Source organism: Poecilia latipinna, unplaced genomic scaffold (assembly GCF_001443285.1).
Source record: "Poecilia latipinna isolate Pla-1442-1.1 unplaced genomic scaffold, P_latipinna-1.0 Scaffold6, whole genome shotgun sequence".
Classification (NCBI taxonomy): domain Eukaryota; kingdom Metazoa; phylum Chordata; class Actinopteri; order Cyprinodontiformes; family Poeciliidae; genus Poecilia; species Poecilia latipinna.
This window is the reverse complement of record NW_015112622.1, coordinates 918,859-934,669: the sequence shown is the minus strand read 5'-3', so window position 1 is coordinate 934,669 and position 15,811 is coordinate 918,859. Positions and strand designations below refer to the sequence as shown.

The following is a 15,811-nucleotide window of genomic DNA, read 5'->3' as shown; positions in this document are numbered from 1 at the left end:
TGTGTGGGGGTGTTGTTGCGCTCTCGCTCGCTCGCTCTCTCTCTCTCTCTCTCTCTCTCTCTCTCTCTCTCTCTCTCTCTCTCTCTCTCTTGCGTGTGTTTTGCTTCTCCTCTTGGCTGCACGCGGATGTTGCAGAAGCATGCGTGTCAGTTTGGAGACCAGGTAGACCACGTGTTTTAGGATCGCTTTTAAGATGCATCAATGGTAGTCTTTTTTTTTTTTTTTTTTTTTACAAGCTTTTATATTACTGAACAGAATGACAGATGAGCATAAGAGGATTCTTTCTCACCTCTAATGAGACTTTATGATTAGACTTGGATGTACTGCTAGAGTCACTGGACGACTGTCGTTTTTGATGCTTCAGCTGTCTCACCAGAGTGCACCTCTGGGGTTTGGTCTTCACTTTTTCTTCTTTTTGTCAGTGTGCACTCATGCTCAACTCTTCAGCTGCATCTTTTTCTCACACACTGGGCCACTGTAAACGACTTCCTAGAAACGTTCACAGCAGTAAACGAGTTGATCTCCTTAGACTCAGTCATTGAGATCAATTGCTTTGAATGGTGGTACTGTAAAGAGTTGAATCTGCAGTTCAGCTGAAAAGCATCCATGCACAAAACAATACCAGCTTGTTAACATTTAAAAAGATGGTTCTGGTTTCCAAATTTTGGTAACTTGGCTAAAAATCGTAAAGTGGAAAGTGCTTATTTGTCATTTATGACTTTCTAATAAGAAAGAAAATAAACTGAATTTTCCTTTTGTCTCTCAATCTCTTTATTTCAAGGAAAGATGGGCTCAGAGATTTCACTTCAATGATTTTCTTTTATTCGGACAAACATTTTAAGTCCTAATTTATCATAAAAAACCCAACCAAAACATACTTTTTTCACAGTCAGAACCGCATCAAGCCATCTTTACAGTGTACTGAGGAGTGTTCTTTTTTTAATAAAATTTACCCCCTCCGGATGTTGTAAGGAAACAACAGTTGGGTGATCAGTCTTTGACATCCTGATCTCTTCCTGTCAGTCTCTCTGGACTCATGTGACCTCTCCTAACACGTGTTTACAAAAATAACATAACTTGTTATATGCTCAAAGTTCAGAAAACACTGGGTGAGGCTTAAAAAAGATGTCTTTCAGTTTTTAATGTATAGTGTTGCCACTCCAATTGGCCAAAATCCATGACACAGCCTGGCAAGCGAGGGTTGTGGTGGAAGCTGGGTGGTGGGGTGACTCTGTTTAGTACTCCCCCAACCCAATCAGCGGGCAATAGAACCCATGACTCCGATGTAAAGGGGGATGCAAATGGGAATTAAACGATCAAGACCTCTTTTCTTTTTTTCCCATCCCCTCTACCAGAAGATCTTGATTTATTCTGACTGAAAGCCTTCATTAATCTTCCGCCTTTGCACCTTCAGCTGGGCAGGGTGCATAAATTGGCCTTGAAATTAGATTGTGAAAGACCCAAGTCTCTTCATCGCCTCTCAAAGCTCCCACAAACACAGCAGACAACACAACTTCTTGTGATGCATTCCTTTGTGACGTCAAAGTCTCTGCCTCTGGGCTACAAGGCGCAGCACAGGATGTCTGACAAAGGGACACAAAGGGAGTCCGAGAGATGCAACGAGAAAAGATGAAACTCATATTAATGTGTGAAGAGAGTCTGGACAAAATCGATTTCTTTTTTTTTTCCATTGAGGTCTAAATGGTGGGGGACGGGAGGGAGGGAAGGAGGAGCGGGGAAAGGCGCCAAGTGCAGGAAGTCGGAAAGTGACTCCAAATAGCTGGAGTCCTACTTCCCTATAATGAGTGATACTTTTCTTTGCTGCTTCTCCTCCGTGAGTTTGACAGCAAGTCGTGCCCTGAACGATGACCGGTCTGTCAGCAAAGAGGAAGAAAGACACCACTGCCACTCGCTCGCTCGCTCTGAGACATGTGATCCAGCGTCACTGTCGAGCAGCAACCGCCGTCCTCAGCATTAGACTCTCTCTACTGAGACTTGCCCTGTCAAGACTGCACAACACTGATCATCGGCACATCTTTAAGGACAAGTCTCCTGTAGGATATTTTTTACTGACATTGAAAAGCAATCCGTAAGGCAAACATTGCCTCTGAAAGAGAACTACAGATGCAACTTTTGCTTTAGGGCTGTTGATGTAGAAGTACAGAGAAGGCCAGAGGGAGCTGGATCTTGTTGATCTTGGATCTTGTCAGACAAGATTTTAGATCTTGTTGATGTATAGAAAGTGTATGACCGGGTGCCAATGGAGGAGTTGTGATATTGCATGAGGAGGTCTGTAGTGGCAGAGAAGTTTTATTGTGGTGCAGGACACGCATAAGAGGCGTGAGACAGGCGTGCTGTAGGAGGCAGAACATCAAGGATCAGCTCTGCGTCCCTTTGCTTGCTTTGGTGTTGGACAAGCTGACAGTTGACTAAACATGGATCATGATGGTTGCAGATTTACAGTTTTTAATGCTGTTGTGTTAGTCTGGTGAAAAGGAGCCCCTTGTTCTATGTTTTGCTTCGTACAGAGGGTCTGAGCTCTGTTATTGAGAAATGATTGCTTACTGGAGGCATGGACTCTGTTGGAGATTTAAATTTTACCCACTTTTTGTCCATGACGTATGTTAACACGCCAGTTCAGTGCTACGAAGCTTACCGGAAATCGGATACAGTATGTTCTGAGTCATTAAAGTAGTTGTTGTAAAGGGCCACTTGGCAACAGGCTGCATAAGGAAACAAGCAGATCAGTGATCCTGACCTGCCACTAACCCCCAAGCCCCGCCCCCCACACACACAGTGTGGGTTGCTTTAGGAAAACACGCTTAATCTTACTAAGTTTAGACCTTAGCTTGTAGCTTTGCACCTAAAGTTTTAATTTATTAACTATGACTCAGTCATCAGTTTCTAGTGCAAAGCAGACCCAGGTCAAGGATCCTGATTGTAATGTTGACATTCGTATTTGTGCTCTCCTTCTAAATCTATCATTTTGTCCTTTGGGATGAATTCTTCAACACCGTCCTTATCTCTCCCAGAGTTTCAAAATAACTGTTGCTTAAGAGAAAACCCTGTGTTTGAGGGTCTTTTTTGTGAGTCTTTATTCAACGAGCTGAGAGTTTTAAAGCTTGTCCGTAGTATTGAAGCTTTCTAAGCCCAAACAGCCAGATCTGTCCAGGCAGCAAAACCTTCTGAGCCCAAGTAGTCGGAGCACTTTCTGGGTTAAAACAGCTGTCAATGTTAGACACATTTAGTTTTTAACAAGAGCCATCTTTTTATTGTGATTGCTTAAAAAAAAGGCTAACCTCTGAGAATATCATCTTGACATTGTCTCTTTGAAGCATATTGTAGGGACTGGAAACATCATGGACCAAACATGGGAACAGAATAAACCCCAAAAATAATACAATGATCAATAGAAATTAAAATTTTCTTTTTCTGACCTGCTATTATTACTTTGACTGGTTTTATGATTTTTTTAAATATGTTTTTTTTAAAGGAAAATAAGTGTTGTTGATGATAGAGGTTTTTAAAATGAATGCATTACAAGATTATTCCCATTTATTCATCAGAACGTAGTGCATAATCTGAATTTTCTTAAACTTAAAAAAAAAAAAACCCTGTTAATCAAAGTTGGTTGATTAGCTGACGGTGGACAAGGCCTCAACTGTGATATAATAATTTTAATGAAGAGAGTTTTTTTATTCTGCTTTTAAAATTCTTCCTAAAACCAATTTTTTAAAATTCTTTGGCATTCAAACGGTGATGAGACTTTGTGTGACCTTGTTTGCTTGATTTGTTGTTTAATCTTTTATGTCATATCTTAATAGTTGCTGTTATGTGCAGCTGTGGTTGTTTTTAAATAAAATTGCTTTGCTATCGTTAAGTTTTATTTTCAGAAACTTAAGGTTGCAAGGTTTTGACAGCATGAAATCATAGATTTACAGCCAAAAATAAATGGGTAATTTTGTAATGACATCCTTTTTATGGTCATTGCAATACACAACACAAAACAATGGAATTAAATTCACTGCCCGTACTGCCCAGTGTCCATATGTAAATAAAAATATTTATAATCCAGAAATCTTCTGAATTCTGCAAGTTAATTTTGAATATGTTTTTCCTCTTTGTGTGGCTAGCATAGCATTGTAAGCATTGTATTTTCAATGCTTACAATGGAAGCACCTCGCTCCATGTACAGGAGCGCTGACGAGTTTTGGCGGGCGAAGACGAATATATTTACAACAGGAAAGTGAAGTGTGACGCAGGAATTGCTTAAATGTGTGTGACTGGATCATAGTGGGCTGAAAAGAAGAGGAAGTGAGAAAGAAACCGAGAATCCTTGTTCTGAAGGATAATCTCAGCCAGATTTGATTTTTATCTGCTGTTGTGGGACAAAATCACTCTGAAGTTGTTTTATCAAAATGTAAGATCACGATGCCTCTGTCTAACACAAACCATTTTTTTTTCCCTTCCTTCCTTTTCCTACCTACCCGTCCTGGCGTTCTGCAGTCCTGCTGGCTCAGCCCATAGAGAACGAATGCATGGAGGGGCTGACGTTGAAGATCACTGACTTTGGCCTGGCGAGGGAGTGGCACAAGACCACAAAGATGAGCACGGCCGGAACCTACGCCTGGATGGCCCCGGAGGTCATCAAGTCCTCCACCTTCTCCAAGGGCAGCGATGTTTGGAGGTGAGCATGGTCACACTTATGGTTGAAACATCACATCCACTCCTCTTGGGGAGGAATTTTATGTTATACTTTGGCTTAATGACAGGAAGAATGTAGGAGACTTTCAGGCTTAAGGACACCATTTTATTGTCCAAATATCTTGGTACACTTGACATAAGACATAACTAACAACTTTTCAGAAAGATAATAGCAGTTTGCTTTATCAAAATATTTTTTGTAATATTGATGATGTACAAGTTCTACTGGAACTTTACTTTTTTTTTTATTCCCAAAAGTGAAGTAAACTGCCAGTGGTACTAGTTCGTATTCATGAACGTTAAGGAAGTACTGAGTTAAAATAAGCTCCAATATCTTGCTAAAAAGTTATTAGTTAGTTTTGTCTTATTTAATGTGTTCTAAGATATTTGCACTAAAAACTAAACCAAAAGTACCTGGTAAGATTTTGTGTTCTTACAGTGCAGACTGAGTTATATAACTGTGCTTTTAAAAGTATTGTGGCTTTTATAGTTCATGTGTGCGTTGGTGCAGTATTCTCCCAAAAATTAACAAAAGTTCAGAGGCGCTGGCGCTGCTGTGCAGAGGCGCAGTTATTAACCTAGCATTAGCCTGGTGGGTTTTCACGTTTTGTGTTTGTAGTTTGACAAACATTTTAAAAATGTTTAATTTCCAATGGATACTTTGTATACTTTTTGCGAGGCGTATGCTAGCATGTCCCAGCAACTTTTGCAGAAGTGTCGAAGGGGCTTGCAAGTTTTCGTTTGTTTTCCAACAGACGGTTTTCAATCATCTGTAGAGTGGAGTTGGTGGTTTGGTAGGAGGAGAAAAAAAAAAGATAGAAGTTGTAATTGGAGACTTGTTGATGAAGAGAAGGAGAGGCAGGGTGATGGATTGCAACAAGGCCACCGTGACCATGTGACGGCGTTCCCTTCAAAGGCCTGCTCTGTGCTTTGTTGTGAGACATGTGTACTGCACACTGTCCCATTGTCTCTGCTATAGACAGAGAAGGAGGCCTCACACCAGACCTGACCGCGGCCCTTTATCTGGGAATAGCTTAGTGTTGGTGTGTGCGTATGTGTGTGTGTGTGGAGCCACATCTACACACTATAACCGGAATCCCCTGATTATGGTTTTAGGGTTTATCGTAATGACTGAGATTTCTTAAAGTGGTGTTTTAGAACTGGAATCTGGATGGACGTAAACACAAAGTCTTCATCTTGGCAGTATGAAGAAAGATTTGTAGTTTTGTAAATCGATGAGTCATTCTCAAGATTTGTTTGCCGAGATTAAACTTCTACTTTCATATGCTTTGCTTTAATTGTCACCCTATCCTCTCTGTGCTTTCTTGGGACACATTCAAATGAACGTCTAAGCAGAATCTCGATGTGCTGGAGCTATCAAAGAAAACCCCTAATTAGTATAAGTTTACAGTTTTACCCCATTTTCTTTTAGTTTATCCACTGTTTCTTTCTTGCTGTCTTAACACGAAGAGCGAGAGAACGGGGCGACGCGTCTGCATTTGCAGAGCAAAGTAAGAAACAGCCTTTCTTTGGGGAAAAAAAAACAAAAAAACGAAGGCCGATCTTTGTTCTCTTATTCTTTCTCATCTGTCCTCGGCTGCTCGTCTCCAGATTTTTGGAGCGGAACCCGACGGTCGCCTCTGGGTGCGAGCCGACGAGGCCGTTTTTTTTTTTTTTTCTTTCTTCTTCTTCTTTCTTTCTTTCTGCGCAGTCACACAGCATGTGGAAGTTGTAATTAAGGGACTAAATTAAAAACAAAAAGGCGGCGGCCCTGTGCTCTCCTCACAGCGGGGCCCACAGAGCGCGCTCAGTCAGGGCCGGCCGAGGGCTAATTGACGGTGTGGGTGATCCAAGTCCTCTACGCCACGCTTCGTCTTCTGAAGACACAGTGCTGAAGCCTTTGTGTGCGCTCAAAAAACAAAAAAAGAAACTCCCCCTGTTTGTCTGTTTGTGTTCATCATGCGTGACTTGTTGGCGCTTTGTAAGCATGTGGTTCATCCAGCATGATGCTCCATTGCATCAGTTTGTCATGACAGGGTTTTATCATGGTTGCACAAGAGCGAGCCCAGTGTCTATGCTGTTATCAGATTGTGTGCTGCTTGGGACTAAAATAGATGCTGTGTCACACCGTCATTGAATAGTTAGGTGTAACTCATATTCTGTTTTTAGTGACTGATTGCTCCATTTGACTGCAGGTTTGGTTCAACCTCTTCAGGGCATCGTGATATCAGGAAAATGTTTAATTGGGATGCTGATGAAAATTAGTTTTTTCTTTCTCTATGTGAACTGTTGTATCTCTGCCACTTAAAACATAAAGCCTTGTTTACACTGAGCTGGTTTTCAGTGAAACCGTAACACGTTTGTTTACACGTGATCAGTGATCAGATTCTCTCACAATGGCCGCGTTTCCATTACAAATGTGCACAAAACTTTGTGTATTTTCTGCTAATGTTGGGGGGGAAAAGGAAAACCCCCCACAATTTCGCAATTGCAGTGTTTCCATTAAATAAGAAACACAAATAAAATCATACGTGAATAAGCTGGTGTGTGTCCAGCTGGTTGAATACATTGTCAACAAATATACCGACGATTGAAATGTTCTGCGCTCATGCAAGCCTTTGAGATTTAAATACTGCACACACTGATGATGTTGCGATGACAATTGCCATTTGTTACACAGTGGACCCTTAGAATTTGCCGATGACTGTAATACCTTAACATCTAAAAGTTTTCTAAAGGTGCTTCTAACTGCCTATTTTAATTGGCCAAACATCAAATATCCCGGAAACTGTTTCGGCACACCACAGAAGCTAACAGTCTAAATAACCTAAATAACCACTTAAGATGTACTGTTAAAAAGGGAATAGACCTATAAATATGACACAGATGATGCCTAAAATAGTAGAGAGGTTTTAATGCTTTTAAATGCTTTCTCAATAATGCCATTAGTCATTATTCATGTAAACATCTTTACAAATTAAGTAAGCTGCAGCCTTTTTTTAAACACTTAATTAGTTTCTTATGTCACTTGTCTATTTGTTGTATTTTTCTGTTATTTTTCTCTTTAATAAGAACCAATCCTACAGTTTGTTTTGGCTCTGAGTGGGTCAGGTCTGAGCGTGAGTCAGCTGCTTCCTCATTTAGAGCTTTGTTTGTGTGGAGAACGGTCAGCCTATCGTTTTTTTCTTTTTTTTCATCTTATCTTTCAGCAGTTTCTCTTTCAAGATAGAAGCACTGTAGTCATTGAACCAGGAGTCGTATTACATCCGCCAGTCTCCTCCCACTCCATGAACACCATGGACTACAACCTCACTTCCTGTTTCAGCCGTAGTATTTATCGGGTCACAGGCTCTTCCTGTTGCGCTGGAATTGTTGTCGAGCGGGATTTTCCAAGGACTCGTTTTGCCTTTCCCTGTGGCCTTTATGTGCTACAGTGGGATTATAATTTATCGGATGTTCATGAAACGTCTTTATTAATGTTTATTTACAGAAACTAGGTAATGTTAAAGTTCTGGTTAAAAAAAAAAAAAGAATAAGAAAAGGGAGGGGGAATTTTGGAAAAAGAAAATGTGAAAAATGTAAATTATTTTATTGAAAATCTGAGATAAAAAAAGAAGTTGTATATAATTTCACATTTATTTTATTATTTATCTTATTTATTTAGTGGTATTAGAAGTGAAAACAATGCCACTTTTTCTTTTTTAGTTTTTTTTTATTTCCAAAGAACATTTTCTTCCACTTCACAATTATATAAATGCTTCACAATAAAATATGCAGAATATTTTTTGATTTTAATAGGTTTTGCTTACATCAAAAAGTGTCAGGATCTGAGGCCTCCATCAGAACAACAAAGATGAAAGAGAGAGAATTAATCTCTCTACGACTCTACAAATATCTGTTTTATAACTAAGAATTTTTGAAGGAGATATTTTCTACAATTCTTGTGAGTTTTGCTCTTTTCTTTTGTGGTGCACTGATAAATCAGCCCAGATTTTCTTAATTTTGGGAGATCAGTAATCGGCCGATTGCATGTAAAACTGATCTTATCCACTGATCTTACCTACTATATTTAGCAACATTTCAGACAAAAATAACCCCAAAACCGTATCAGCCAAAATCTGAACCTCGTAATTGTCAATCAGCCAGAAACCTGCAATCAGTGCACCCTTTCTGCTTTTTTTTAAATTTCTTTTTATGGTCCATCTTTCTTCTGAGCAAACTGTAGTTTACTTTTTTTCCCATTTCCAGCTACGGTGTCCTGCTGTGGGAGCTGCTAACAGGGGAGGCCCCCTACAGAGGGATTGATGGTCTTGCCGTCGCCTATGGAGTCGCCGTCAACAAGCTGACCCTGCCCATCCCTTCCACCTGCCCCGAACCCTTCGCTCAGCTCATGTCAGGTGGGCTTTTTTCCCGTTTGGTTGTTTGAGATTGATTCATCATTGCAGCAATCACATAATAATTTTTTTTTTGTCATTTCCACAAAGCTGCACTTAAAAGAGAGAAAACAGATTATTCAAAGTGTTTCTTTTTAAATAAGAGGAAGTGTGTTCTGGATATGTCTTGTGCAATTTTTTCTTCTCTTGTTTAACAGAAAAAATACTTGAATATTTTGGTATAATATACTTTTTTATACTTTATTTTTCATCTTTCTTTATTGAAGAAAAAAAAACAACAACCCTAAGTCACTGTTTGCCCCCAGATGATTGTTTAATTAATGGATTTGTTTTATTATTACCGTGCCCAAAGTTTTACAGCAAATGATGCCAAACTCCCCCGAAGCAAGTTAATTAGGCGGAACCCTCTCAATAAGAGATCAGCTTATCCGTGGAATCGGCTGGCATAAACGCCTGGATCGCATGTAAATAAAAGTCACAGGCACGGCAGGATCTCCATTAAACATTCTCCGGTGCAGAACCAGCCGTCTCAGTGAGTCACCGGGCCTAATTTAAGTCGTAAAAATCCGATCTGATGGCTGCTGAGTCGAAGCGTTATGAGTGAGCGACTTCCTCATTTCTGGAGGAAAAGAAGTGAAACCGTTCTGGGAACTACTGAATCTGTCAGGTTCTCTCTACCGTCTTCAGGAGGCAGCTGCAACGAGCCGAGGTCAAACACAGATCTGGTGTTCTCAGGGTTATCGGCGTTTCTGTTTGTCTTCTGGGCATTAATGTGCGATACAGTTTGTTACGGACACGCTTGCCTGTCTGTGTGTGACAGAATGCTGGGACCAGGACCCTCACCGACGGCCCGACTTCGGCTCCATCCTGACGCAGCTGACCGCCCTGGAGCAGCAGGTGAAGGAGGAGATGCCGCAGGAGTCGTTCCACTCGCTACAGGATGACTGGAAGCTGGAGATCCAGGACATGTTTGACGAACTGCGGGCCAAAGAGAAGGTAAGAGGTTGGCTGAGACTTCAGCTAGCGCCTAGCTGACACATTAGCTGATGGCACATCATAATGAGGGGAAGAACGGTTGGCCTTTTGAAGGCACCAATCCATTTTTTCTACTTTCAATACCGATACTGATATCTGAGGTTTAGTATCGTTCGATTCTGATACGATACAAAAAGCAGTGCTGAAATGACTAAAAAAGTTTATTTTTGTTATTTTAAACACAGACGTAAATGTACTGCGTTACCGCACCAGTAAAGAACTTAAACCCATCAACAACTTCACAAGCTTGGTCAAACTTGTAAAAACAACACAATTTTAATTTGTTCAGTCAGTGCAGTTAGGATCAGAACAGCTAATGTAAAAATAAATAATAAAGAAACTGAAACTGATAAAAACAATAGGTGTTCTACCTTAGTCAGACATGTAAAAATAAACTGTAACAAACCTTTTTAAATGGTACAGAAAGTGCAATTAGGAACTCTAAATGGATGTAGGATAAATAATAAGGCATGACATCACTCAGGATATGAAGTATAGAATTGGACTGATTAGATCTGCCCTTCTGGATTAGGCACATTGATTCACAATCTAGAATTTTTTCTGGATTCCTACATATAAATGACTAAAACAATATGGTGGATAGTTGCCATATCCGGCCTTATTAATTTTTATGTTACCTGGTGTATACTTTCCATTCCAGGATGTCGTGACAGAAGCACATGTGTTCAGCAAATAATGTGTTCAGCCATATGTTGATTTTATGGCTGAATATTTACCACAAAATTATGCATAAAAACCCCCAGAAAAAACCCTAGTAAAAATAGTTAAAAAGTAACATTTTGTTACTTTTTAACGAAAAGTTTGGCCTAACATTTTGTAGGCCAAACTTTGTAGTCAGCATTAGCAATGCATTTCCTGTAGAGACTCTTCCTCTACTGCCTGTTATTGAATTTGAGCAGATTTTGCCTGAAATGCCATCTACTGTTCAAAATAAGAACTGCAGTATAACAGTCAAAGGGGCACTCTTATTAATTATTAATTAATTAATCTTATTAGTACAGCAAGCACTTTGGAGGAGTTACTCGTGTACCTGAAGTAGAAAGACATTAACATTTTTGAGTTTCCTACTTATTGCAGGTCACATCACTGTCATTACTAGCAGCCCTACTGAGACCCCAGCTAAGCCTAAATATGTAGTACAAAAATGCAGTTTGTTGATGAGAGTATATTTATATGTGCTGAAATCAATCATATCAATCAGACTCTCTGAGGAAGACTGAAAAAATGAGACCCTTGGTTTAAAAAGTCTGCTACAGGAAATATTTTAGTGTAAATATCAAGTAATGGGACAAAACCTGATTAGAATCTACAAATGTGTTCTTGCAGCTTATATCATTTTGGTAATAAACTTGCTGCCTTTCTATTGACAATATTCTCTTCAGTTGTGGAAATATTTTATTTCCATGTGTTGAAACCTGAAAGTCCTACTGGACTTTCTCTGTCAGGACAGAAGTGTCAGCCATATTACGGTTCACATATCAAACCTTTTATTATTTTCTTCTTTTACTACATTCCCTTTTCAGCTCCACCGTTTCTTTTTATACAGATGTTTTGGTAAGTCACACGACTCCTTCGAGACAGGCAGCTCTTCTCATGATTGAAGCGTCGGTTATTTGTTGTATTTTGAGCTGAAAACATCAAATGAAACCTAAAAATGATGGCCTCTGCGCGAGCTCTCGGACTGGTGTTTAACGGGCCTCGCCTTGAACGTTTACTGGGGGAACGGCGCATATTTCTGCTCCTCTGAGCTGGCATTTTAATGTGAGCGCCATCGAGCAAAAGCTAGCTCCGATTTAAGCCGGTAAAGTTGTTGCTGGGCTTTATGAAGAACACACGTTACCTCTGGATATATTGGAGGCTGTAAAGCCGTTGTTTATTGGGAGCTCAGGTTGTTTTTCAGACCGTTCCTAACAACAGTAGTCCAGAAGGAGAGGTAGAAAGAGTTTAAAAGCTTTACTTGTTGTTTTCTCTGGTCTGGGGAAGAGTAATGATGAAAAGCTGGGCAACATTATGAAGTTAAATCTTATTCAAGCTATGTCAGTGGTACTTGTAAAGTAAATGTATATCCATAGAGGTACACCATGTGTAGTGTAAGCTCCTAGAAGTAAATATATGTTATTGTGTGCTCTTTAGTGAAACTATGTCTATTAAATTGTGAATTTGGCAATGAAATATTGTTGCTTGGCTGCCGGAGTACAAAGAAAAAGTACTGAACGTAAAAAAAATAAATAAAACATTTCTAAAATGAATATTATACAAATAAAACATATTGAGGCACCAATAAAAATAACATTGAACTGTTAAAGTAAAGTAAAGATACTGAACTTAGCATTTAGCTGCTTAGCAAACATTGGCTAATAGCGCATCAAGTAGCTTTACGGCTAGTTATTTCAGCTTTTTTAAAAATGTTTTTAGATATGCCCTACAGACAAAATCCACAAAAGGTGAATTTTCCACAAATAATTCAAGGTGACATTCAACATATAAATACGGGAAAAACTACACCAACAGGGCAGTTAGACAGGGGCCTAAATCGGTGTATAAATGTGAAGCAAAATGATGTTACTTTCAGACAACTTTGGAAGTGTGGCATTACACTGATGCCCCTAAATAAAATCCAGTGCGTGCCCATTGCCCTCCTGAAGCTGTATAGCCTGCAGAATGCCCCTAACGATGCGGCAATGCGTTTCCTCCTCCATCAGGAGCTGCGGTGCCGCGAAGAGGAGCTGAAGCGAGCGGCCCTGGAGCAGAAGTCCCACGAAGAGTTCCTGCGGCAGCGCGAGCAGCAGCTGGCCCAGTGGGAGCAGGACGTGTTCGAACGCGAGCTCAGCCTCCTCATCCTCCACCTGAACCAGAACCAGGAGAAGCCCAACGTCAAGAAGCGCAAGGGCACCTTCAAGAAGCACAAGCTCAAGAGCAAGAACGGCGAGAAGATCAGCATGCCACAAGGTATTTCCGTCTCCGTGTGCTTTTTGGCTTTTAGAGCTCGGTTTTATTCAGACAAGCTTCAAACTTTGAATCACACTGCAAATAAGGTTTTTAGTTGCTTGTCTGACATGTCTAAGCGTTGATCTGGTGAGCGGTCATGATTAGAAACCATGACTGTCCCGACAATGCGTTGATCGCTTTGAGCAGCGGTTTTCTCTAGAAACCTTGCTAAGCCCAGTGCTAAGGGCATTAGAGCTGTCCACCAGCAGCCCAACGTGTTTTTGTGTTAATAAATGTTAAAAAGTTACAAAAGTTCAGAAGCGCATGAGCAGGTGCAGGGATGGTGTGATTGGTGCGCACCCCTTCGTGCCCAGATCAGTGCTTCAACTATAAACCTGGCTTAATCCGTCCTTACTGTCACTGTTACTTGTTCTATAAAAAACCCTATTTAAAATGATCAAACAATGTTTAGCCAAGTAAAGCCTGGAGGCCCGCCAGGCTTATATCACACTGGGTTCATCGATTGCTGTTTTCAGGCCGACTACTGATCTTTAAGGAACCCTGACCTACCAATTTCAATTTTGGCCAATAGTCATTTTTTTGTCTGAAATGTTACAAATTGTACCAAGAAAGTTGCTGAGTTGGCAACAGTGGGGTGACTATTGTTAACCACAGACAATTAGGTCCGTCAGTCAAACCTCTGTCACGCCAGGGCAAAAGAAGACAGTGGTTGATGTTTATACCTTTGCTCACGCAGATAAGATTGGTGGGTAAGATCGACTTCATTTTTAAGTATCGGCCGATCACTGGTCTCCCAAAATGAAGGAAATCTGGGGCCGATTTATCGGCGCACCCCTAGTTTTCTCCCGTATTCTCACCTGACCGCCTCGGCTGATGTGTCCTCTGCTGTGGCAGAGTCACGCAGCCAACAGCAGTTCCCATCCAGTGCTTCAATGCGAGTCTGAGTGTATTTTGGGCCGAGCATGCATGCGTAAATGCACCGTCTGTGTGTGCCTGTCGGTGTGTTTGTGTGTCGTGGTCAGCCCTTTTCCCAGCAACAGCGGCAGCAGCAGGGCGGTGATGCGGCAGTGGCGGCGGTGGTGGTGGTGGGTGGGGGTGTAGGGGTTGATGAGAGGGGAGCGTGAGCCAACCACGCCTCAACACTTCCTGTCCATAGACATACTGGCCTCTCTCACTTTGCCGCTTCCAGTCAATGCCTTTGGCTCTTTCTTTTTAGATACCTTCCCTTCCCCTAAAGTCGGTGTTTTTGTTTTCCTGCGAGCCGTATCGCGCTGAACCCTTTTATTATTTTCGCTTTTTCATTTCCTGTCCGTGGCACTTGTTGTTGTTGTGCGTTTGTTCTGCTTGTGTTCCTCTTGCACTTTTGACTTAAAGTAATTCGTTTCAAACACAACATGTGAAACTGTATGTAGTTTTATGTATTCTCAAAAATGTTTTAAATGCATTTAATTGTTAGGTACTGTAACAAAAAATAGCAACATTTTTGAACTACAGACTTAGTCCAAAGGTTCCGGCACGTCCAGCTGGTATTTACTATCTTAAATTACGTCCCAGTCCCATTCTCTCAACATTATATGTGGTGCAGAACTATAAAATGTGCTCCACTGTCTCATCTCAAAAACAGAAGTCACGTTTCCCTGTAGCATGTTTCCCCAATTTAAATAATATATTCTTTAACCCAGAATGACCAAATCATAATCATATGGTCAATTTTCCACATTATGCCAACACTGTTTCTACCATCTTCTCTTGACCTTTTGTTTTGTAACTAATTTCATTTCTCTTTTACAGAGTAACATTATTTCATTTTTTGCTGCTTTGTGCAGCTTGTTTTTCATATTTGTCTCGATCCCTCTTATTACTACATGTTGAAGGTATCCACAGGAAAATAACAGTTAGTCGCGACGCTTGAATTCACTCCAGTAATTGTTGGATTTCTGGTCTGCTTTGTGAATAATTGTTTCAATGAATATAATGACGAACATGAGTCAGAGCAAATAAACCCTCTTAATGAATGAACTTCCTCAATCTGAAGGTCTCAGGACAGGAGCCCTGAAACTGGATGTGAACATATTTGAATCCAAACTTTTTACCTTCAGAATACTTATATTTTTTTTACCAGGCAGCTTTTAAATTGGCTTTAAAAACTTTAAAAATAAATTGGGGCGACTGTGGCTGTGTGGGTAGAGTAGTCGTCTTGCGATCGGAAGGTTGTAGGTTCCTCCTACCTGATGTTGATGTGCCCTTGGGTAAGGCACTTAAACCCAAATTGCCTACCGATCTTCGTATCGGTGTATAAATGTGTGAGCGTTTGTGAGTGCGAATGGGTGAATGTGACTGTAATGTAAAGCGCTTTGAGTGGTCAAAAATGATTGGATAAAGCGCCTTTTACCATTTACTCCACCAACTACTTAGTAAACTAAGTACAACATAGCTTGGTATTTGTTGGCAGTAAATTATTATTTTTACATTATTTAAGAATAGCAACAAGTCTTTCAGTTATGATTTCTATCCAAAAACCCACAGCGTCTTGAATTGCTGCTTCTTGCTGTTAACAAACTGTTGTGCCTCACTAGTTAATTGACTCCGGCTCTTGGATGAGGTTTTTTTTTTTTTTTTTTTTTTTTTTTTTTTTTTTTTCATTTTTGGTGGGGGTTTTCCTGCAGTTTTTTAAATTTTTTAATTAAATTTTGGTTTTTAAAAGAAAA

The 15,811-nt window shown here is 40.3% G+C and overlaps 1 protein-coding gene across 1 annotated transcript in view; it reads left to right on the top strand.

Moving 5' to 3' along the window:
- LOC106936505 (mitogen-activated protein kinase kinase kinase 11-like) overlaps positions 1–15,811 on the top strand; it is a 63,572-nt gene that overhangs the window by 18,935 nt on the left and 28,826 nt on the right. Inside the window, exons 2-5 of the mRNA XM_015017601.1 lie at positions 4,507–4,687; positions 8,953–9,101; positions 9,919–10,094; positions 12,857–13,103. Coding sequence (XP_014873087.1) covers positions 4,507–4,687; positions 8,953–9,101; positions 9,919–10,094; positions 12,857–13,103 — 753 coding nt within the window. The remainder of the gene's footprint in view (positions 1–4,506; positions 4,688–8,952; positions 9,102–9,918; positions 10,095–12,856; positions 13,104–15,811) is intronic.